The sequence below is a fragment of the Podarcis cretensis genome, assembly GCF_951804945.1.
Source record: "Podarcis cretensis genome assembly, chromosome: 8".
Lineage (NCBI taxonomy): Eukaryota > Metazoa > Chordata > Lepidosauria > Squamata > Lacertidae > Podarcis > Podarcis cretensis.
Window position 1 is genome coordinate 52745238 of NC_137177.1, and position 23442 is coordinate 52768679.

Genomic DNA, 23442 nt, shown 5'->3' on the forward strand with positions numbered 1-23442 from the left:
TGGTTACTGCTTCACATATGGCAGAGGGAAAGGCAACGACAGGTTGCTGGAGAATGATGAAGCATTGTTGAATTATTTAACCGGAATCTGCCACCCCGGTATCGTCAGCCAAAAAGTGGGATTTAAAAACAAGCCAGCGAATAAACAGAACGAGCGGAAAAGGCACGCTCCGAAAGCATGTGCCACTATTTGGAAACAAATCCATTTTGCAGCTGCCTGGTGCTACGGCTGCAGCCACAGGTAGCTGACAAAGTGTTACACTGCCTGATTTCCCTCAACCAGAGTGGCAGAGTGGAGGCAAAGAGGCAAGCCCCCTTTGCAGCTGCTTTTGGAGCTGGCAGATGCGCCCAACGTTCTGCCATGTGTCTGAAAGCAGAGCCAGAGTCTCGAAAGCACAGGGCTGTGCCAAGGCCTCTCACATCTGCCACACAACGCACATGCTCCAGTGCAGCAGGAATCCCCTCATAGCTTCTGCACAGTCCAATAAGCTTTCTCCATGCCAGGCTGGCCAGCACACTTGCAGTGGTGCAGGGCCTCAGCTGTCTCTGCCCTGACTTGAGGACCTATCTCCAATCCCAGGTGTTGGGAAGCTGCCTCTGGCTCTGTGTGCAGAAGCAGTATACCTCCAAATGTCAGAAGCTGGTGGATATAACCAAGGAAGTCTAGTATCTTGCTGCCCCACTTAAGGGATCATCTAGATGGTCACTCTTGGGAAGAGAATGCAGGACTAGAAGGTAAATATTTTCTGCCCTCCGGTGTCATTCTGAATTTGAAGAGTGGCTTGCAGATCTAAAAAAAGGAAGAGAACAAATTATCCATAAAATGCAATATAATTTTAAAAACTTGAGCTAAGTCTACACTTGTGTGGAATGATGAGAATGAGGTGTGATCTAAAAACAGCAGCAGATTAACCTAAGTGCAAAGGAGGAACCGCAACAGTACAAAAATATCCCAGGGTAAGGTCTGAATTCACAGAGCCCACTGCCTTGCTGACACTAAGCAGGCCTGAGTCTGCTGATGGGAAACCACTTGGGAACCATTTATATACCATCTTGCATCCCAGAAATGTAGGATATGAATGTAAGAATTTTTTTAAAAAATGAAAGCAGAAAAAATAGAGGATTAAAAAGACCAGGGTAGATAAAAAGGTCTTTATTTGGTACTGAAAAGGCAGTAGGCTTGGTGCCTGACATGCCTCTCAAGGAAGAGAAACCATAGGCTGGGTGTCACCACTGAAAAAGCCCTCATCCCCATTCACCACCCACCTCATCTCAAGTGGCAAGGGTTGAAGATGCTCTATAAATAATGTTTAAAAGGTAGAAAGCCCCAGTGGAAAAAAGGACTGTATTGCTTAAGGATGCAGGTGAATTGCTCTCTCATGTCTGTTTTTTTAAAAAACAAATAACCTGCCTGCAAATAGAGAGCTAGCACATCAGGGAGAAAGATTCTAGGAAGGCCCTTTTGTGGCTGTGCTGTTGTATGTGTGTTGTTGTTGTTTAGTCGTTTAGTCGTGTCCGACTCTTCGTGACCCCATGGACCAGAGCACGCCAGGCACTCCTGTCTTCCACTGCCTCCCGCAGTTTGGTCAGGCTCATGTTTGTAGCTTCGAGAACACTGTCCAACCATCTCATCCTCTGTCGTCCCCTTCTTCTTGTGCCCTCCATCTTTCCCAACATCAGGGTCTTTTCCAGGGCGTTTTCTCTTCTCATGAGGTGGCCAAAGTATTGGAGCCTCAGCTTCACGATCTGTCCTTCCAGTGAGCACTCAGGGCTGATTTCCTTAAGAATGGATACGTTTGATCTTCTTGCAGTCCATGGGACTCTCAAGAGTCTCCTCCAGCACCATATTTCAAAAGCATCAATTCTTCGGCGATCAGCCTTCTTTATGGTCCAGCTCTCACTTCCATACATCACTACTGGGAAAACCATGGCTTTAACTATACGGACCTTTGCTGACAAGGTGATGTCTCTGCTTTTTTTTTGTATGTGTAATTTTTATGAATTCACAGCGAGTTTTTAAATATAAGGGAGCATTTAAATATGAGACCTCCCATCTTTAGTCTGGTGACACAGTCCATTTTCCCACCTCAGGATTCTAACACCTCGTACTTGAAGTGTGCGTAGACTAAGCTTGACGTAAAGGGCCCTAACAAGTGTACAGTGTTTCACAGATGTGTGAAGGGGCAACAAGGGTTTGGCAGTCCCAAAGGCTGATCAATTATACATCACACCTCCAGGAAGAAGAAGAAAATCATGACATTGACTTAAAGATCACAAGGCCTTTATACCAGAATACTCTAGGGGCCTGCTTAATTGGCGTTTTCGTTTCTGAGCCTTTAGGGTCTCTGTTCCAGTCAGGTTTGCAAGCTGCTCTGTGCATTTGTGATGGGCTTGACATAGGCCTTGTTTAAATGAAAGCTGAGATACAAAAAACAGGGAGATTTGAGATGAAACTGTGCTCTGGAAGACTTCTGTAGGACATAATTCAGGGAAGCCTCTGGATGAAACCCTTTTCTGTCCTCTCTTTTTGACAAGTACTCTTAAACCATTGAGCGGTGGGTTACTAAAATAGTAATATTTAAATAAATGAATAAAACACACCTACCTCTAAATTTGTGAAGACCTAGGAGCAAGGCTAAAAATATATATTGCTGTGGCACCTCACGCATTGCTGATGCATTAAAATTTTGTACCTATCAATATTTGAAAGAGTAAACTACGTATAACAAAGCACAAAAGTGAAAATCTTCATTCAGCTTGAATGTATTTTTAAAATAAAAAGTTCAGAATACAAATAGTTCCACAACTCTGAAAGACTCCCTTAATATTTAGACATCATTAATTCATAGATTTTTTATTATCCTGCTATTATCATCTCACTCCAGAAACATAAACAGGACCACAATCCAGAGTTTACATAAAATTCAGATTTTAATGAACATAAGCAAATTCTGTGTTTCAAGTGTCATGTCAGAGAGGCAATGGGGCTGATCTCTTATGTATCCTTGGAACAAAGAAACGTCACTTAAAAATAGTGTACAAAGATGCATAAACTTTGCATATATGCAAATTTAGTAATAATTGCTATAATTTAAATAGAAATATAACATATATCACTCCAATGGGCACAACTACAACCAGGTGATCTGTGTGCCTGCTCATTCCCCTGCCAGGTGCTAACTGTGGATGGACAGCTTCAAGGTGCCTGGCCACATATTTATATTTAAATGAGACTTGGACCAGAAAGTCCTTCAAACCCAGCTGCCCTTCAAATAGATGACTGTGCACAGATCACATGTACGAGTCTATAGTATAGCTGTGCCAACCAAACTGTAAAGGATGGCAAGTAAATTCTAATATTAGGCACAGGTCCGATGACGTGGGGAGGGGGGCAGCAAAACAATATATGATGAGACAACGATGAGGGTCTGAGTGATTATTATGCTTATTATGGTGCGTTTGTTTTCGCTGCAAACCAAATTCTGCATGTTGAGAACCCCCGAATTGTGACCCTGATCCTCTTGGCTCAACACATGAAGACGTCATAGGCAATGTTGCCAAAAAACATCATCACAGGACGCCAATGACATCAGATCGGACTCCTCCACCCTAACATCCAGTGACGACGTCAGGGCTCTGCAAGGACGTCAGGCGCGCGGGAGCTGCCCTCCTTCCCCGACACCTTCGCCGTCCCACGCATGCCCCGGAACTCGCGTGGCCGCTCCTCGTTTGCACGGGGGACGTCGTTGGCGGACGGACCGGCAGGCCGAAGCACGAACGCCGTCCGTCCGTCTTGATTTGCGGGTGAGAACAAAAGCGGGGATGGAAGCGGAGGCTGACCCGGAGAAGGGAAGGGGCTTCCGTCTTCTTCTCTGCTGGGGAGTGGAAATAATGACCGGCGGCGGGGTGAGAGGAAGGTGTCACTGCTCTTTCCTTCCCCTCTCTGGTCCCTGAAAGTGAAGCGGGGACCTTTCATCTCCACCTTCACCCACCCCCTCCCCAGCCCAGGCGATGCACCTCCTGTCTCTTCAGGTGCATTAGTTAGTTGACGTTCTGGGCTCCTTCGCGAATATAAATGGAATAAATAAATATTACCCCCTCTACACATAGGGCGTGGGGGCGGGGAGGTAGTAGGGTTTTCCTTTCCCACACCCTCCATCTTCCAGCACCCTCACTGCTCTTGCCTGACCACATTTTGCAGCTAAAGTCCCCCCTCCCTCCACCATTTCTCTCTCCATTCCAGGAAAGGCTTCATTTGCTAAACCCTTGCAGTTAAATTGCACAGGAACAGGGCTTATTTATTTTCTAAACCACACTTTCCTCCAAGGAGCTCAAGATGGCATGCATGCCCCCCCCAACAAATAATCCTCACAACAACCCTATGAAGCAGGCTAGGTTTAGAGACAGTGACTGGCTTGAGGTCACTCAAAATGAGCTTCATGGCCGAGCTGGGATTTGGACCCTGTTCTCCCAGGTCCTTTTCCAACCATCTTAAGTGCTACACCGCACTTGGTTGTGGTAGAGGAAAGTGGCAACCCACAGCCTATCCCTCTGTGTAGGAACTATTTATTTGTCTCTATGGGGAGTATCTATTCTGATGGCAGTGCTATATTTTGTGCTGTGCTTTTGTTTCTATGAAAATGGTTGACCAACTGTAGGGGTACCCCCACTTTCTTGCCTGTTGACCCTCCTTGGGGGTCACATTAGTTTTTTACAGCATCATGATCACTGTTTACAAAGCAGGTCTTGCCAGTTGCTTATAAAGTAGGATGCACATTTAAAGCACAGCATGGATAAACTGGAAGAGGAAACTGAATTCCCTTCTCCTGAAGCTTTTGAGACTACAATGTTGGCAAACTCCCACAAGATAGTAGTGACAACCACTAACATGAATGGCTTTAAAAAAAAGCAAGGCAAATATTGTCACAGGGGTTGTGCTGATGTAATTAGTTTGGGAAATTGATAGAGAATAGGGCTATCAATGACTGCTAGCTATGATAGCTATGTTCTATCTCCAGTGTCGAAAACAGTATGACGGGAGAATGCAGCTGTACTCATTTTTTGCTTGTGGTCTTCCCATTAGGGCATTTTATTCACCACTGTGAGAACTAGATGGGTCTACATCTGATCTAGTAGGGCTGTTCTATTCTTATTAAAAGGGTGGGAAATTAGCATCATTTCACAACTCTGGTTGTGAGAACAGAAGGTTAATATGTTTAAAAGGGTATCTAATATATGCCAGATTTCCTGAATTTGTGCTGTTTGTGTATATACACAGAAAATCCTTTGATAATTCCATTCCAGTGTAGCAACTCGCGCCACAGTATTTTCTGCTGAGAATATGTGTCCTATTATGGATTGGTTCCATGCATGTGGAAGATATATAAGATATACACATTCCCAATTAGCACCCTTGTTAACAGCTCTCTCACACACCTTCAGCAGCAAGAATTTGTCTTGGGGAGGGGGCTTTAAAGTTATAAAGAAGGTGATTTGGTTTTTGCTAACGAACCTCATTGTTAGGTACACACACACACACACACACACCTTTTTTAAGTTGTTCTGCTAGGCTAGGAAGGAATGTGTGAAATGGAAAGAGGGTAAGCTGCTGTCATCAGATGTGTTTTTCCTTCTCCACTGGTGCGTGACACATTTGGTTAAAAGCCCTTCCCACGCAAAATCAGCAGCTTCTTTCACAGTGGTTTAAAAAGTGGAGAATGTTGAAGCCAAAAAGTTTATGGCTTTTAGCTTAGAGGAAATTAAGGCGGGTGGAGAGAATTAAGCTTGTTGTCAGCGGTTGTGCACATCAATGCGTACAACTTGGCCAAGCTGGGCTTCATATTAAAACCACACCTTGTTCATTAATGCATTGAATCTTGGAAAGTTTTTCCCTTTGAGCTTTTAAATTTAATTGTGAGGTGGCTATAAACAGTCCTATAAATTGCTTCAGTTCCTGTGAGCAGCCCCCCAACATGCCATCTTACACTCTTCCCTTCCACTCGGTTCCTGCTTAAACTTTCAGCTTTATTACATCCTCTGGCTTAGTGTTTCTTAAGTGAATCGCCTGGATGCATGAAAACACCTCACATTTTTGCTGTTTTGTGCCAACATTTTCCGCTGGGTTACATCACTACAACAGTACTGCTGAGCTCTAATTACCTCCTACCCCAGGCTTTCCCATTCTTAATGTTCAAGATGAAACACATCTCTAGATCCGGCAAGGTCACTTTTCTTGTTGGACCGATGTCTGTTAAACTGAGAACACAGTATACTTCATGGCCAATCTTGTATCCTGAAGGACCAAGTCAGCTTTGAGACCAGAGCACTGGGGTGCATGATATTTTCCTGGCAGCACTTCTGTGATGAGAAATTATTATTCAGTCCTGCAGAATGCTGCATGTTTTTTCTTTACAATAAAGTTGCCATTGGCAGTCTTTGATCTAAAAGGAAACATGTCTTGCAGGGTGATACCATTGCCCTTCTTGTGTGTCTTAAAAATTTAAGAAGAGCCTGCTGGCTCAGGCCAGTGGCTCATCTATTCCAGCACCCTGCTTTCACAGTGTCCAACTGGATACCCAATGGAAGCCCACAGGCAGGACTGAAGTGCAGCAGCTTTCTCCCTTCCTATGGTCTTTGAGCTGATCTTTTGGTCACGCTCTGCATATTGACTGAGTTTTTTTGTTTCTTTCTCCAGCACCACAGCTAGCCAGGAGGCACCAGAGAAATGTTAGGCTCCTTGTTAATTTCAAATAGGAGCTATCTGGCCAAATGTCTAGTTCGTGTCTTATGCCTTCGAGGCTGGGACTCCTCTGGCCTAAGGGCTGCTCACTGCATCTTTAAAGGCCTGCATACTAGCAGGACACCTTGTCATGGACAGGTTGCTCCTGTCTTCACCAGAGCACTGGCCTTTGGAGATAAAATTGCCATTGTTGACCAACATGGAGAGCACTCCTACAAAGATCTGTACGCTCGAAGCCTCCATCTATCCCAGATGATCTGCAAGACTCTCGGGAACTCAGGCGGAGACTTGAAGGGTGAACGGATTTCATTTTTGTGCCCCAATGATGCTTCCTATGTAACTGCACAGTGGGCTTCATGGATGAGTGGAGGCACAGCTGTTCCTCTTTACAGAAAACACCCTGTGTCGGAATTGGAGTATTTCATCAAGGACTCTCAAAGTGCTCTCCTTGTTGTAGAGGAAGAGTATGTGGAGAAGATCACCCCTAGTGCTGGGAAACTTGGGGTTCCTGTGCTTTCGCTTCCCAAATCTGGGAGATGTGGTTCAAAAGTGGATGCATCCCTTTTCGAAGCCAGTTGCCCCATTTCAGAGTGGAAGGGCAGGGGTGCCATGATCATTTACACAAGTGGCACAACTGGGAGACCCAAAGGTGTCCTCAGCACCCACCAGAATGTCCAAGCTGTGGTGAGTTTATTCTTCACCTACTCAATAGCAGCTCACTTAGGAACCTGTTTTGTTGTGGATGGGCTCAACTTTAGTAGTAGTAGGAAAACATTAGTAGTAGTAGTAGTAGTAGTAGGAAAAGAGAGGGGTGCCTTTGAGTCTGTGTGGGGTGATGTTTGTTTGGTTATTTATTTGTTTCGTACAATTTATATACTGTTTGTAAAAAAAACAAAAAACCTCTTTTAATCACAGCCATCATCCCTGTATTTAGGATCAGGAGCAGAGCTCTAGGACAGGTTTAGACACTATCACTCTAATTTTTAAGACACTTCCCAGTACTCTGCTGTATTTCTTCCCCTGCAGAGCAGAGGTGACAGTTCCAGCTTGGAGCAGTTTCTTCTCTTACCCATTTGCATTGCTACAAGATGACTACAAAGGCATCTTGAAAAGTCTGTTTACTCTTTAGCTGTGTATCCCCAAGGCAGAAAAAATCCATTAGCTCCCTGAGCAAAAAAAAAAAAAAAAAAGTTAGAAGTTTGGAGTCTTGCTGACTGCCATGGCAGCACAAGGTCTCTGCCTGCAGTGGATAAAAATGTACCTTTAGGGAGGCAGAAACACACAGACCTTGTGGCTTGAGCAAATCAAAGAGCTTGGAGCTCTTTTCTCCATACTTGCTCCACAGTCTGTGGGTTTCTATTGTTTACAGATCATGGTTAAGAAACACATTTCTTTTCTTTCTCAGCAGTAATAATAATAATAATAATAATAATAATAATAATAATAATTCTAACAGGGTTTTTTTAAAAACCACCAATCACATGCCTGCTTTTTCTGTGGCTCATGGTAAAATGGGCTGTTGCCCTCCTGACAAGGACCTGAACAAAGACCTGGTGTAGAATAGGGCTCAAAGCAGACACACTGGCTGCAGTCTAAATCCTGCCAAATTTTAGTCTAAAGCTCTGTTCAGAGGGGATGGCAAAGAGGTAGCAGGTTGATGCAGAAGGAGATGCTGTAGATGCCCTCTAAACGTGTCAGGCTGGATAAACTGTATTTCCAGCACACCTTAAAGGTTTCCTCTTCTGTTCTTTTTATGTCTCCCACTGACAGTAGTTCAAGCTCTGGGGCCCTCACTTTTGAAACAAATGGTGTACATGCTCTACTCCTCTACTCCTAATGCTGCTTGTTTGTTTGTTTAAATATCCTTGCAGATAACTGGGCTGGTTAACAAATGGGAGTGGACAAAGGATGACATTATTCTCCATGTTCTGCCTTTGCATCATGTCCACGGGGTGGTCAACAAGCTGCTATGTCCCCTCTGGGTTGGCGCAACATGCATCATGCTTCCTGAGTTCAGCGCAAAGGCGGTAAGTTTGCCAGGGTTGCTGGGCGGGGGGCTGCCACTTGTCTGCTAACCTTTCAGATGAAGTGCGGCAGGAGACTGCATATTAGAGTGAGGTTGGGGTGGGTGGGGGGAGGCTCGCTGTAAATAGGCTCTCACAGCAGGTAACAATCTCTTCCAGATGAGCAAAACGGGAAGCCTTTGTAAATTAAAATAAACAAGAATGGGATCTTTTCTTTTAGACTGGAAGTGTGCAATGAATGATAAATATAAGAATTTTGTGGGAGGCTAAAGAAAGTCTTAGTGGTCCAGTATCTTTTGTGTCATGACCTCAAAGGTGCACAGATTGTGGTTCATTGGCCCAAATGTGTTTTGAGTCCATTGTCTCTCTTCATTGGAGTAACTACAGTAATTTGACTTTTCCAACAAATGACCAAAAACATCTTCCCATCACATACCCATCACCTGAGCACCTTTTGAGGTTTCCTTTCTGCATCCCTTCATTTGCTGCCCTCCCATCTTTCCTTTTCTGGTAGTTTTTGTGGTCTTCCTTCAGAATGATGTTGTTACTTCATGCTCTGATCGGCTTGGGCCATGTGTCACGTGGCGAGTCCTAAAGGCTTCAGAGTTCTTGCTGCCCTAGGTAAGATTGGCTGGTTGTCTCTGGTACTTTGTGCTTTCTGGCTCTGAGGTGTTCTGCAAATGTTGATTCATTCATCCATGCTAAGACTAAGCAGTAGATCTTTTCCTTTGCTCCTGATAGCTTAGCCTTGCCTCACATATACCAGCCCAATTATTACATTTGACTGGAATGGCACAGCTAAGGGTGGCCCATGATATATGCCTGGCTTCTTTAAGATACAGAGGATATGTAGTGCATCTGTGCCTCAGTTGTGAATCTTCTTGCCTGCTACTATCAAGCAAGCAGTAGCAGTGCTTAGTTTTCAGCACATGCCCAAGACCGTTCTGTTTACATTACCCTTTTCTGATGTGCAGCTCTGGCATCAGTTATTGTATATCACTGTCCAGATGTTGATAAAGCTTTTTTTTTAAAAAAATGGTGCTTTACGGATGTGTTACATTCACTGCCAACATGCTTTTTCCCACTGTGTGGTATACAAGCCAATAAACAAATAAGCAAATAGGGGAGAGGTTTAGCAAAATGGAGACGCCCTTGGAATTTCAAAAGAATAAAGGGCTGCAAAGTCAAACTGCCCTTGCCAGCTCAGGAGCAAGGAAGTTCAGCTAGCATCACTTCAGTGCCTGTGTTTTGCTTCCCTCTGGCTGGAAGTGCAGATATTGCAGCAATTCCTCAAAGGGTACTTGTTCTTTTAACGGTATGGTATAGTTTATTTATCTACTGCTTTGGGGCCCAAAGGCTCCCCAAAGCTATGAACAGCATTAATAAACATTATGAAAGAAATATACACTAGAAATGCATATTTCTCAGAGAGAGAGAGACAAACAAGTCTGGCTGATCTTCTGCTGGCATGGCCTTCCCCATGCTTTTGACAATTTTCCAGGGAAGAAGTGAGTCCCACCATGTGCTCTTTCTAGCCAGTTCAGTGCCTTGTGGTGATGTGGGGGGCATTAACAGGAAGGACACCCTGTACTGGTTGGCCTCTCTCACACCCAGAGACAGTTGTCCCTTTGTCACCCATTGCTGTGATGATGGAAACTCTGTGCCAGATGTTGAGATCATGGCTCTGCAAGAGGAGACAGCTTTGATGCGCGCTCTCCATCCCTGGAGACAGCGCCACAGTGGAGCAGATGAAAAGCACGCCAGCAGCCCCTTCATCAGCGCTTGTGATGTGAGATGGTGCTGAAGGAGATGAAGAGGCCTGAGCATTTGGCGATGGCATTTACACCAAGGAGCCAAACCCTCATGGATTGTTTAGGAGGGGAAAGGGGTTGCTTTCTTAAAATGATCTGTCTGTCAGGTAGGAATCCAGGTGCTTCTAGGAACAGTGAAAATTTCATTCCTGTTGTCTGAATTCCCAGCCAGAGCTACTGTTGTTGGGAAGAGGGGCATATGAACACCCTTCTTAAAGTTATTAGCCAGCCTTCCCCAACCTGATGCCTTCTAAATGTTCTGTTTTGGGTACTGGGAAGTTGATAAATTTGACAGGCTTCAAAGAAGAGTTGCAAGGGTAATAAAATGTATGGGACCAAATCCTTTTTAAGGATTGATTGGAGAACTTGGCAATATTAGGCTGATAACCAGCAAGTGCAATCTGCCAGTGTCAGGACTGAGGATCTGTGGGAGGTTCAGCTGGCGACCAGGCTAGGAAGCAAACTAATAGCCAGGCCAAGCCAGACCCAGGAAATACTATCCTAGCCCAGGCAAAGTCCTACACTGAACTGGAAGCTTTTATAGCCCTTCCTGTTGAGGAAAGCCAATGGCCAGCCTGGGTGGCAGACACCCCCTGGGCCAAGCCAGCGAGATTTCTAGCCTATAGCCCTGGTGATTCATCACATGATGTAGCTGTGTACAGAGCTGTGGGTTCCCCCTTCTAATCACAGGAGCATCAGCTCCTCTGGGTGAGCCCCACTGAAATGTAATCTGCCTCCTTCCAACATGCAAAGCAGTTTTAGCAAATGCTGCCTGCCTGCAGTATATTGCACAGACACTTGTTCTAGAACAGGTATGTGTGGGCAGGGGTCCAAGGACAACATCGGGTGCCATTCAACCACAGGTCTAGGCAGAATAGACCCATTGAAGTTAATGGACATGACTAACTTAGGTTCATTCATTTCAGTGTGTCTCCTCTAAGTAGTTGAGTACCACCCAGTGTTTCTGAAATAATCCCCCTTGTGTGTATGTGAATCCTGCGCTACTAAGATACTGTTTGCCCCTTACACACTTGAGCTTTTCTGCATCTTCTTCCCAACATCTGCATGTTGCAGCCTGTGTTCTGGTGGGTGGGGAGAGGGAGTCCAAACTGATGTGTGCTGACCAGAGAGCTCAGTGGAGTCTGACAAGCAAGGGCAAGAGAGGGCACCAACTTGAGATGGTTAAGCGATGCCCTCACTTGCCCTGCCTTGGCCCAAGAATGGCTGGCCAGGGACCAGCTGCCTGGCCTGTTCTCTTCCACAAGCTCTCTAGTGCAGTAAAGGCCTTGGGAGGACTTTATGTGCCTTTTTATTTTTGTTTACTTTCCCCCCTGTTTCTCTATCCTTTTTGTGAGCGCCTCCCGAGGGAGCAGGAAAGTGGTTTGATTGACATGACAAAGGAGGTGCAGGAGGGTAAATCGGGCTTTCTTGTGGAGTTTAACACAAGCTGACTTTGAGTTCCAGTCTATTTTCACTAGCTGTTTACAAAGTGCCCTTTTGCTACCGAAATCGGCTCTTGGGAAAGCAGCACAGTTTCAGCGGCGGATTTCGCAGAAGGAGCCTGAGCTTTTCCTTCCGCCTTTTGTATTTCTGTTTCTTTGCACCTCGAGAGAGCAGTCAATTACAGGGTGATATAAAGAAACCCAAATGGCAGCTCAAACACTCGACACACCGATCAAAACAAAGCCAGGAACCTTTCCTCCAAAGCTACTGCTGCCTCCAGAATCAGCCTTGAGTAATACTGGCAAGGGTTCAGGAGAAACCGCAGCAGTGTGCCCAACCTTTCTAATCACTACCACTTCATTATGCGCAATAAATACTTTATTATTACAGTGTTTATTAGATTACTTAATTCACGACGTGCCTTTACAGTTACACGTACATGTGGCAGCCTGGTTTGGTTGGTCTTTGTGACAATAGGCTCCTCGCAGGGTCAGCGCAGTGGTGCCCTTAGGTCACGAGTCATTGTAGCATCTTTCCCTGTGGCCAGTCTGTGCATCCAAGGGAAACAGCAAGAACACCCCAAGAGACGCTTGTAATGGCTGCTTTTCTCCTATTCTTTCAAAAAAAATTGGCATTAGTGTTTGGTGGGATCCCAGTGGAACTATGCCCTTGTGAGCAGAATATCAGAAATGCTCAAAATCTCCTCCAGCTGGGGTGCTGCACATCTCTTCTAAGAAAAAGTTTGTTGTTGTTTAGTCGTTTAGTCGTGTCCGACTCTTCGTGACCCCATGGACCAGAGCACGCCAGGCACTCCTGTCTTCCACTGCCTCCCGCAGTTTGGTCAGGCTCATGTTTGTAGCTTTGAGAACACTGTCCAACCATCTCGTCCTCTGCCGTCCGCTTCTCCTTGTGCCCTCCATCTTTCCCAACATCAGGGTCTTTTCCAGGGAGTCTTCTCTTCTCATGAGGTGGCCAAAGTATTGGAGCCTCAACTTCACAATCTGTCCTTCCAGAAAAAGTTTATTTAAAGTCAAATAGAAGCAGCAACAACGACAAACTGCAAGGCCGGAAGGGACCCTGGAAAGCTGGATATCTTGCATATGGGGAATCTTCACAATATGATCATTCAGGCTCCTCTTGAAAGCTTCCAAGGAAGTACATCAGAACGTAAGAAGAGGCTGCTGGAGCCTTTCAAATTCAGCATCCTCTTCTTGCAGTGGCCAGCCAGATGCCCATGGGAAGCCAGCAAGCAGGACCTGAGCACAACAGCAATCTTCACCTGGTATCCAGAGGTTTACTTCCTACAACAGAATAAATCTGCTGCTGGTGGACTATTATTGTGTCAATAATATGTTGCAGAATACACCTGTGGTAAAACACCAGACTGGAGGGGTCCTCCTCCTGGGATTGGACCCTCCAGGTGTGAACACTGCCGGCTAGTTGGTTAGGGCTCACCTCTTCCTTTCTGCACTTGTTCTAACAGCTTCCTTTGGGTGCTCCTCTTCCTGAATCTCACCTCCTGAGTCCCTTATTCCTGGCCTTGCAGGAACCTTGGTACAATGGTGGGATATGCCTGTGGGTAAGGCGGCAATCTGTGCCATCCTTCACTTGCTCTCCCCATTCCCAGGGACTGTCCTACAGTCACTACAGGGAACCAGGTGTGCAAATTACTTACCTCCTGCCTGTCCTCTCTGTGGCTGAGGAAGGACCAGTTTGGGCTTCGAATGCACCAGCTGTATGGACTGGATAATGGGTAAATGGAATCCCAGGGCATATTTCATGGCATATGCCTGGGGCAAAAACCCTGGCTCTAGGAAACAGGTCTCTTTTATTAAGGAGGGGGTTTCCCAATCCTATATTTCCTGGAGAAAGTTGTTGGTGGTTTCATCCCTTCACTTTCTTTAAATCTCATTCTCTACCCTCCACCCCCCTACCCTATCTGAAAGGGGACACTAGCAAGAGCATAGAAGGGGCACATCACCATTGAACAGTTTACATTGGATCCTTTTTCACAATCCTCAGCTTGGGGAATGGGTGAAATAAAAAGTTATATCTTTTTTTCCTTCTTGCCAGATCTGCCATTTGTCCTCAGCATCTGTTGCAGAGTAATGCCTTTTGAAGTGTGAGGGGGGAGAAGGGAGAGGCAGGAGGGAGGGAGATGATGAGAAGAAGAAGAAGAAAGGAAACTGGAGCCTGTCATATTTTGTTAGATTCCTGGGTCCTGGGGAAAGTGTTTGCTCCTTTCAGCATGCCCGCAGCGTAGCGAGGGTTTAAAAGCTGTAGCCTGGGATGCTCAGGGAACAGCAGAGCCTGCAGATGAATAAGTGATTAAAACAGAATCATGCAGAGCACACAAACAGTTGGAGGGTATCACAAACAGCAAGAGCTCAGGCCGCTTTTGGAAGAAGGAGGTTTTTCCTTCCCCCTCTGTGCTGAAAACCTCTTGCCTTAGCCGAGGAGTCAGTGAAGACTCAATGGGCAGGGGTGGTGAAAGAATTGCTAGGTTGCACCAGATCCTTGGTCCACCTATCTCAGCATTCTGCCTTCACAACAGCAGCCAGGTAGATTCCTGCAGGAAGCTCCCAAGCCAGCCATTGCAGGGTGATATCCCTGCCCTGTCATTTGTACCTGGTATACAGTGGCAGCATGTCGGGATTTGATCAACCTGGTGGGGGGAGTCTGAACAGAAGTTGGCAGCGACTGAACAGACAGGTGCAGTCTTATCACCTAGAATTTAGCAATGCCTTTGTGGATGGGAGCAGAGCCACCCGCCCCAATGGAGCAATCTCATATTCCCACAAGGCAAGAGAGTATCGCGAGTGAGCATGCCATGCCTCATCTTTAAAAGCTTGGTGGGAGGGATGGGGGAACTTGTTGGGATATCTGTGTTGCCCCTGTCCGTTTCGGAACTCCTTTTCCTGCTCCTGAAATCCTGAATTGTGACTCCTGGGACCTGTATCTGCTGCTGAGCTTGTACTGTTACTTTCCTGAATAAAGATCTCTTACTTAGACGCGGGTGGCGCTGTGGTCTAAACCACTGAGCCTAGGGCTTGCTGATTGGAAGGTCAGCAGTTTGAATCCTTGCGATGGGGTGAGCTCCTGTTGTTCAGTCCTAGCTCCTGCCCACCTAGCAGTTTGAAAGTGTGTCAAGTGCAAGTAGATAAATAGGTACCGCTCCAGCGGGAAGGTAAATGGTGTTTCTGTGCGCTGTTCTGGTTCACCAGAAGCGGCTTAGTCATGCTGGCCACATGACTTGGAAGCTGTCTGTGGACAAACACCGGCTCCCTTGGCCTATAGAGCGAGATGAGCTTGCAACCCCAGAGTCGTCCGCGACTGGACCTAATGGTCAGGGGTACCTTTACTTACATGTAAGAGCCTCTGTCTGTGTGTGTTAGGCGGGAGCCAGGGCACCTGCCTCTGAGCCCAGCAGCTGTGTGTTTGGCTGTTATGACAAGAGAGAGATGGGGAACATCTGGACCTCTAGACAACACTGGACTACAACTCCCATCAGCCCCAGCCAGCATAGCCAATGGTCAGTGATTATGGGAGTTGCAGAAGAAAAACATCCACAGGTCCCCCATATCTGAATTAAAGTGAACTTTGCTCTCCATGTATTCACCAAAACCAGAGGTTAGGAACCTGCGACCCTCCAGATGTTGGACTCCAACTACAATGCTCTCTGGCCATTTGCTGTGTTGTCTTGGGTGGGTATATGAAAGTCCAACAATGCCTAGAGGGCAACAGGTTTCCCCACCCCTTATCTGAACCCTTTAAAAACCATTTGGTGTTAACTTCTCTTCTAACACCATGTTGCAGTGAGTTCCATAAGTTAACTATACATTGGGGTTAGAAGGGCCAAATGCCGAATCCAACTTCAAGGCTGGATTCTTGAGGCATCTCTCCCCACCAAAATCCATTAGCAGAGAATGGCAATAAAGTGTTTGTGTAGCAGTGTGATAAAGACAGCATTAGGTGACTCAAGGGTAGGGATGGGCAAATATGTCACTTTTAGTTACTTGTTTCTCAATTTTAAGTTTAGTTCTTCACGTTTCTACATTGGTCATGAAAATTCAGTTTTGGGCAAGGTTTTTTTCCGTCTGAACACGTTAGGTGCAATTTTTCCCAATATATACATTTTTGCAAAGCAGTTTTCCCTACTGAATCTGTGTGTGTTATTTTCACCAATATTTTCACAAACTTTACTCTGGCGTGTGCACTTTTATACATGTTACTTGCGTGGAGAGCTCCATTGCAGAATTTGGAAAAGTGCAAATTTCAAAGGATAAAATGTGAAATTTTAGATGCGAACTGAATCAGATTTCTCCCCCCATCCTTGCTCAAGGGAACCAAGTTCAAAAAGAAAGTCTCTGCACAAGTTTTTTATCCCACAAAGCAGAACACCACCAAGTAGCACTATTCAGTTGGGCACGAAGATGCTCAGCTATCTGGATTAGACTGAAAGCTTTAGAGAAGCTGGGGGTGGGTTGGGGTGTGTAGAGAAGCCTGGCAGCATTTTATTTATTTCTTTGCAGGCGATGTAACCAGCACCCTGTCAGTCAAGACGGAAACACAAAGCTGCCTTGGAGATCAAAAGAAAAGTAAAGGGATGATTTAACATGCATTAGAAGATTGTTACTTGTGAAAAGGCCCCTTTTCCCTTTTCTTGGTAACAACATGAATTGATACGCCAATTTGCATTTGGTTCACCAAAGAGGCCCTTGTGGATTGCATATAGATACAGTTATCTGTTTAGGGCAGGGAGGTTGGGTTCCATCTTTGGTTTTTGTTTTTATTTAATTGGAAATCTGATTTGAGAATTAGAAACACTCCAAAGGGAAAGCTGGGGGGGGGGCTGTTTAGATGAGAGAGCATGAGAGAAGAGATTGAATGGAAACCATGATATATTTCTTAGGAATTTCTGTATTAACTTGTGCTATTGTGCACCTTTGTGTGTTTGTACCAGGGATCAAATCTTTTTTAAAAAATATTTATATTTTATTAAGGTGATTTCAGTTAAAAGAAATAAAGTGATGCAGAAAAAAAGAAGGGAAAGTTAGAAGAAGGAAAACAACAAAAACGATATGTATAAAAGTGAAAATATGCACACACAAAAAGCAATATACGATATTCCCATACATTCGTGTATAAATTGGTATAGTTTTATTGTCCTAGTGCTTACGTAAATGTTAATAGCCTACTACATTTAGTATAAACTCATTCCAAATGTTATAGTATTTATCTATACAGAGTCTGCGCCTGTAATCAGTCCGTTCATAAATTGCCAGTGATGTCATATCGTCAATCCATTGATTGAAGGGTATCATATCTTTATTTTTCCAGTTCCTCAATTTCAATCTCTTGGCCACCATTAGGGCACGGAAATCCATTTCTGTTTTCCTGTTGATAATTTCCATACTGCAGGTATATAGTTCAATAAAATATTCTCTGATGAAAGGTTTAACTTTTTCTGTACAGTCATAGTTACACAGTCCAGCACTTTCTCCCAAAACCTGTTAAGTAAAGAACACTGTACAAGTATGTGTTTCAGAGAGGCATTGTCTAAGCCACATCTCCAACACTGAACTTTCTTAGCTAACCCTTTTTTATACAACCGTAAAGGAGTCCAATAAACTCTGAACATTTTCTGTTGTATTAGTCTTAATTTTAAATCTAATGACACCTTAGGTATTGAAGCTAATACATTTTCCCACTGTCTGGGTAATAATGCAAGTTCCAATTCTTTATTCCAATCAACTCTTGCAGTCTGCATATTGAACTTGTGTATTGTTAATAGATATCTATAGAAAGTAATTTGCTGGCTTTTTATTTTTGAATTGAGTTGTCCAATTGCTCCAATATCTCAGGTATCTCGGAAGCTGAAAGAGCTGGTGGCCCAAACACACTTGTAGATGTTGCATCTGATAGATGATATTTTTGTTTTAAAATAGCAAAAGTATAAAATTCATCTTCCCCATCTATCAGTTGGTCCAATGTCGATACACCTGCTTCCATCCGTTTTTTTCCATATCACCATCTTTTATGCAATTCTTAGTATGGGGTTTCCCCACAAAGTAAGTTTAGCATGTGAAAATGGATCAAATTTGTTTTTATTAATCAATATATTCCATTTTTCTAAGTGATTTAATTGTTTCCAGAGTCACCTGGGGTTTCATATATTTTGATCCTAGTATTGTTCAACCAACCAAAGGTGCTATGTACATATATTCTAGGGTTGCCCACATTGGAAAATTAGGGCCAACAGTGGGATTCCAATATAGCTTCCAGCAGCCAATCAGAAGCCGTGCTTTGGTTTTTGACCTTTTGGAAGTCAAACAGATTGCTGGAACGGGTTTGACTTCCAGAACCCCTGTGGTTCTCAGAAGGGGTGACAAGCCTCGTGGACCTGCAGCTAGTTTCTTCATGGCCACTTCCTTCGAGGCATCATAAGGAAGTTCTCCTTCCACAGATGCCTCTGAATGCCGGTTGCTGAGAGCCACAAGTGGGAAGAGAGCTGTAGCGCTGGGGTCCTGCTTTCAGACTTACCGTAAGCATATGGTTGGCCACTGTGCGAACAGGATGATGGACTAGATGGGCCATTAACCTGACCCAGAAGACTCTTCTTTTGTTCAGAGCACCCTCTAGATGTGGGAGTCATCTTTCTTGGATGTACTGGCAGGCATTTCTGTGGCTCAAAGAGCTGATGGACAGAGCTGGTGTCAGAAGAAGGGAGTTTGGTTTAGGAAAGAGAGTGGCTTGATCACTTTCAGTCATATCATGCCTTCCTTCCCTGTTGTATGCACCTCTTTGTGCCTGAGCATGCTGAGCTGGCGGTGGGGGGGAAGCACCATAGTGTCATGAATTGTTAGAGAATACATTTGTCAGCAATGGGGCAGGAGCCGGGAAGAAGGGGAGGAGGAGGAAGGTTACCATAACAGAACAGGCAAGGGCCGTCTCGTTATTTATTTATGAGGTTTCTCCCTCTTGCTTGGCAGCACTGAGGGAGACGAGCAACAGCACTGGGGGCACACTAGCCAAGGTTAAATATTCATTTCACAACTTGGTCTCCCGATGCTCTCGAGGCTGGCTGCTCAGTCAAGCCCAAAGACCCCAGAGTCAGCTTAGCCAGATGTGGGAGTCTGACCCACTTTGTGCCTGTTGTGGGGCACTGCGGGTGAGCAAGATGTTTCTTTTCCCCTTTTTGGATGTGAAGTGGCTATTTGTCATTCTCTGAGTTTGATCCCAAAAGAGCTTAGGTATGGCTGATCAAGTTCTCCTCCCAGTGCAACTCTCTCTGCTTCTGCCTGGTCCTTTTGAGTCCTCTTCTCAGCTACAGGGGGATGGAAAAAGCTTTCCTAACAGACTGATACCCCATGGTGCCAGTGCTTCGCATGTGCCCTAGCTTCCGGTGCATTTCCAGACCCAATTCAAAATACCATTAAAAAAAAAAATTATTAGATTCTCTTCCAACCATTAAAAAGTGGAAATCCCCATAACAGAAACAATAATAACACACACACACACACACACACACACACACACACACAACTATATGCCAGTTTTAACCTTGAAAGCTCCAAATGACCTGGGGCAGGATTCCCACACATTCAACCGAGATAAAGGAGACAGAGAGACCCTTGCAGGAAGCATTGTTTAGCTTTGTTGAGTTGCCTTTACAAGTGGCTTTTCTGTGTCCTTGTTCCAGGTCTGGGAGGCATTTCTGAAACCCCAAGCTCCCCGGGTGAATGTCTTCATGGCAGTGCCCACCATTTATGCCAAGCTGATGGAGCATTATGACAAGCATTTCCGACAGCCTCACGTCCAAGATTTCATTCATGCTGTCTGCCGGGAAAATATCAGGTAGGTGGTCCTACCTGAGCCAAAGGCATAGCCACGTTTCCTCTCCCTCTTCCCCTGACTTGAATTTAGTTGCATAATGATAACTTTTTATCCTTTCCTAGGTACCCACCCGATCACAGAAATGGGCTAATTTATTCTGTATTGAGAGGCTGGTACTGGTTTGTTGCAGTTGAAAGGAAGGCTCTCTGCATGTGCTTAAGGTCACCTCCAGCCCCTCTGAATGCACAGAGGACAATCCTCAACACATGCTCAAATCCCAGATCCGACGCTGATGGGTTCTGCCTTGAATTAAGCATGTAGGCCGTTCCTTCAGTTTAGCAAAGGCACACTACCTTTGATGGAGGGTGGTTGATGTCCACATTATGGGCAAGGGATCAGTTCCAACAGCAGGCACAGTACCTTGATTTCAAGTTGGAAAAGAGGGTGAAATCATGGGAGGGAGGCGTGCCAGTTAGCAGACTCCTTTCTTTTTCTCATTTTTTCCAATCTTAAATGCACATTTTTGCAATGCTGTTTCCCCCCAAAAATGCTATTTTCACTAATATATGGGGGGGTTTTATGGACACTTTACCCCAGTATATACACTTTTGTACACATTACATGGCTGGAGAACTGCATTGCAAAATGTGGAAAAATGCACATGTTTCAGTTCTCACATATTGTTTAGGAAAGGGTGTATTAGGTAGATTTGCCTTTAAATGTGAACGAATTAAAATTCTTCCATGGCCCCTGCCAGGCCCTTTCTGAAAGCTTGGTAGTCCAGGGACCCATGGGGCTGCGGTACAGATTGCAGAATCTGATTTCCTAGATTCCAATGGGCACTTCTTTTGGCCCCCACTCTGAAGCTCTCCAAGGAGGTTTGCAGTTGTGCAGTGAATTAAACTGCCCACCACAGACGATTTCCTTCTTTCGGAAGGAGGCTTTCAGAAGGCTGAACCAGGCACCTGGCAGGGGATAGGATATTCTGCTTCTGGGGCGGATGTTGAGCTACATGGTCACCTTCCAATCTGGTGACACTGAGCCCATGATTCCGTACAGCTTGCCCTCCGAGAGACAAGAGCCAGGGATCCAGCTTATTCTCCAGGCTAACCTCCTACTATCTTGTTAAAAACCATCTGTCATGTCTCTGCTCTCGGTTTGGGTTCCAAGATGTAGATGCAAAGCCCTTTTTCTGTTCTGGCAGGTGCCCAACCCTCATCGTGCTGTCATCACTTTGCAGCAGCAAATGCCGCCCTGTTTTCTTCTCTGCTTGTGGGGCGATTGCCAGGGAACGTCTTGCTCCGGGGCAAGACTGGCCCTAGAGAGTAGCCTGTCCAGTACGTTTTGCTTTCCTGGTGGCTGTCTCATGTAGATGTTTTTTCTCGGTTACATTTTGTCCAGAGGCTGTTCCTGTGCTCACGAGGGACCAGCACTTCTTGCAACCTGTATTGCATTTGCAGGAAACCAGGTCCATTACTTAGTTACGCAGAAGTTTTGAGGGAAGGGCCCAAAGAGGCAAACATGGATATTCTAAACTGTAGGCCGAGATTCACATTTAAAACGTTAATATCACAGAATGCAAGCCAACTGATTTCCCATCCAGATCACCGCAGATCAATTCTTCAATTAACCTGCAGCCCACCACAGATCACTCCAGATCAGTTTCTCTTCCATTCATTTACCCCAACTTAATTTCCCAACAGATCCTGCTCCAAATCAATTCAATTCCTTTTCAATTACCCCCATTCATTATCTCTACCAAAGTCATCTTAAATTGTTTTTTTCTCACCACCCCCAGTTAATATCCTACTTGGTTACCCACCCAGACAAGTCCATCCTGTCTGAATCCATCCTAAGGTGTAAGGGAGTGGTAGCATGATGCTGAGTTCCCCTTTTCTAGGTAGTGCTGCTGAAAGCAGAATCCGGCAGGCCCCTGCACTTGGTTCTAAATAGATATAGAACGGGTGTGGCAATAATCCTGCTCTGCAGTTGTTAAGCAACTTAACTCTCGCTGGCATCCCTCCTTGCAGACTGATGGTGTCAGGGTCTGCAGCCCTCCCAGTCCCTATCCTGGAGAGGTGGAAGAGCATCACTGGGCACACGCTGTTGGAGAGATATGGGATGACGGAGGTTGGGATGGCGCTTTCAAACCCACTCCATGGCCCGCGTATCCCAGGTAAGAGTCTAGCGAGGGCTGCAAGCTGTCCTACGATGATTAAAGTGCTTTAGGTGCTGTACGTTTGGAGAAAAAAGGGGAGGTGCTTTCAGATCAGGACTGTACTAAGGGTCTGTTTTGGCAGGTAAACCCTCGTCCCTTTAAATCCACAAATAAGGCTGCTACTGCTGTTTAAATGTGTATATCAGGACTGGGAAAGCCTGTGGCTCACCTGATGTTGTTGGACTCCAGCTCATATAATCCCTGACATACGAGCTGTGCTGTCTGGAGCCAACAGGAGTTGGAGTTCAACAACATTAGAGGACCATAGGTTTCCCATCCTTGCAGTAGATGAACAGGCAAGAGACTGAGACTAAGCAACTTCTCCAAGGCCACATTGTGATTCTGAGGCAGAGGTATGACCTCCCAGGTGCTCATTCAGCTCTCTCCCCATTGCATCAGAGTCTATCTGTCTATCTATCTATCTATCATCTATTTTATTTACTTCTGGAGGCCCAGTTTAGATGGTGTGGAGGCCACAAACTTATAGGATAGCCCAGCCTCTCTCCCACAACCTGGTGTCCCGCCAGCTGCCTTGGAGTAACACTCCATCAAACCCTGCCATCACAGCTGATCTGGCAGGTTCTGATGGGAGCTGTCGGAAGCACTAGTGGGCCACCAGGTTGGGGAAGGCTGGCCTGGCCTGTTGTATTGCTTATTCCCAGCTGGAGCAGAACTCTGTTGCCCCTTTAGACATAAGAACATAAGAAGAGCCCTGCTGATCTACCTAATGACCCACAAGTGGGACCCAAGCTCAACAGCACTCCCCACCCCAGTGGTTTCAGCAAGTGGTATTCAGAAGCATACTGCCTGCACCATGGAGGCAGTGTGTAGCCGTCATGGCTAGTCGCCATTGGCAGCTTTCATGAATTTGTCAGTTGGCTTTAAAAGAGGATTCAACAAATTTGGTAGCCATCACTGCCTCATTTGAGAGTGCATTCCGTAGTTTAACTATGTGCTGAGCTCTTTGGTTTTCCCAGAAAATTCAGCTTCATTGGTTGTCCACAAGTTCTAGTGCTATGAGAGAAGGACAAAAACTTTTCTCTATCTGCTTTCTCCATGCCATGTATAATTTTAATATGCTTCTGTAAGTTTTCCTCCTGCTCTTCTGTGAACTGAAAAACCTCAAATGCTGCAGCCCAGGCCAGCAAAACTCTCATCCTCAAACACATCTTCAGCTTATGTGTGCGGATATTGCTCCCCGGAGACTCTTTCAGCCACCGTGTCGTAGCAGACCCAAAGAACAGGGTTTCTTTAGAACTGCCCAGCGGAGGTGGCGAAAAGCGGCATCCTGGGCTCTGTGATTGCAGCTTTTCAGGCTTAAGGTGTTAAGCAGCAGTGGCACAATCAAAGTGCTCCAGCGCCATGATGCTCT

General features: G+C 45.4%; 1 protein-coding gene across 6 annotated transcripts in view; it reads left to right on the top strand.

The window, feature by feature from the left end:
- Positions 1 to 3543: 3543 nt before the first annotated feature.
- The window catches only part of ACSF3 (acyl-CoA synthetase family member 3), a 70462-nt gene continuing 50563 nt past the window's right edge, over positions 3544 to 23442 (top strand). The window contains exons 1-5 of one of the 6 annotated variants that reach the window (XR_013841946.1): positions 3567 to 3803; positions 6694 to 7422; positions 8610 to 8765; positions 19719 to 19873; positions 21883 to 22028. Coding sequence is in view for 5 of the 6 variants with exons in the window: in XM_079988818.1 (XP_079844944.1) it covers positions 6724 to 7422; positions 8610 to 8765; positions 19719 to 19873; positions 21883 to 22028 (1156 nt within the window). In the remaining variant the exon portion in view is untranslated. The other 5 variants (XM_079988818.1, XM_079988817.1, XM_079988819.1 and 2 more) reach the window with 5 other exon arrangements.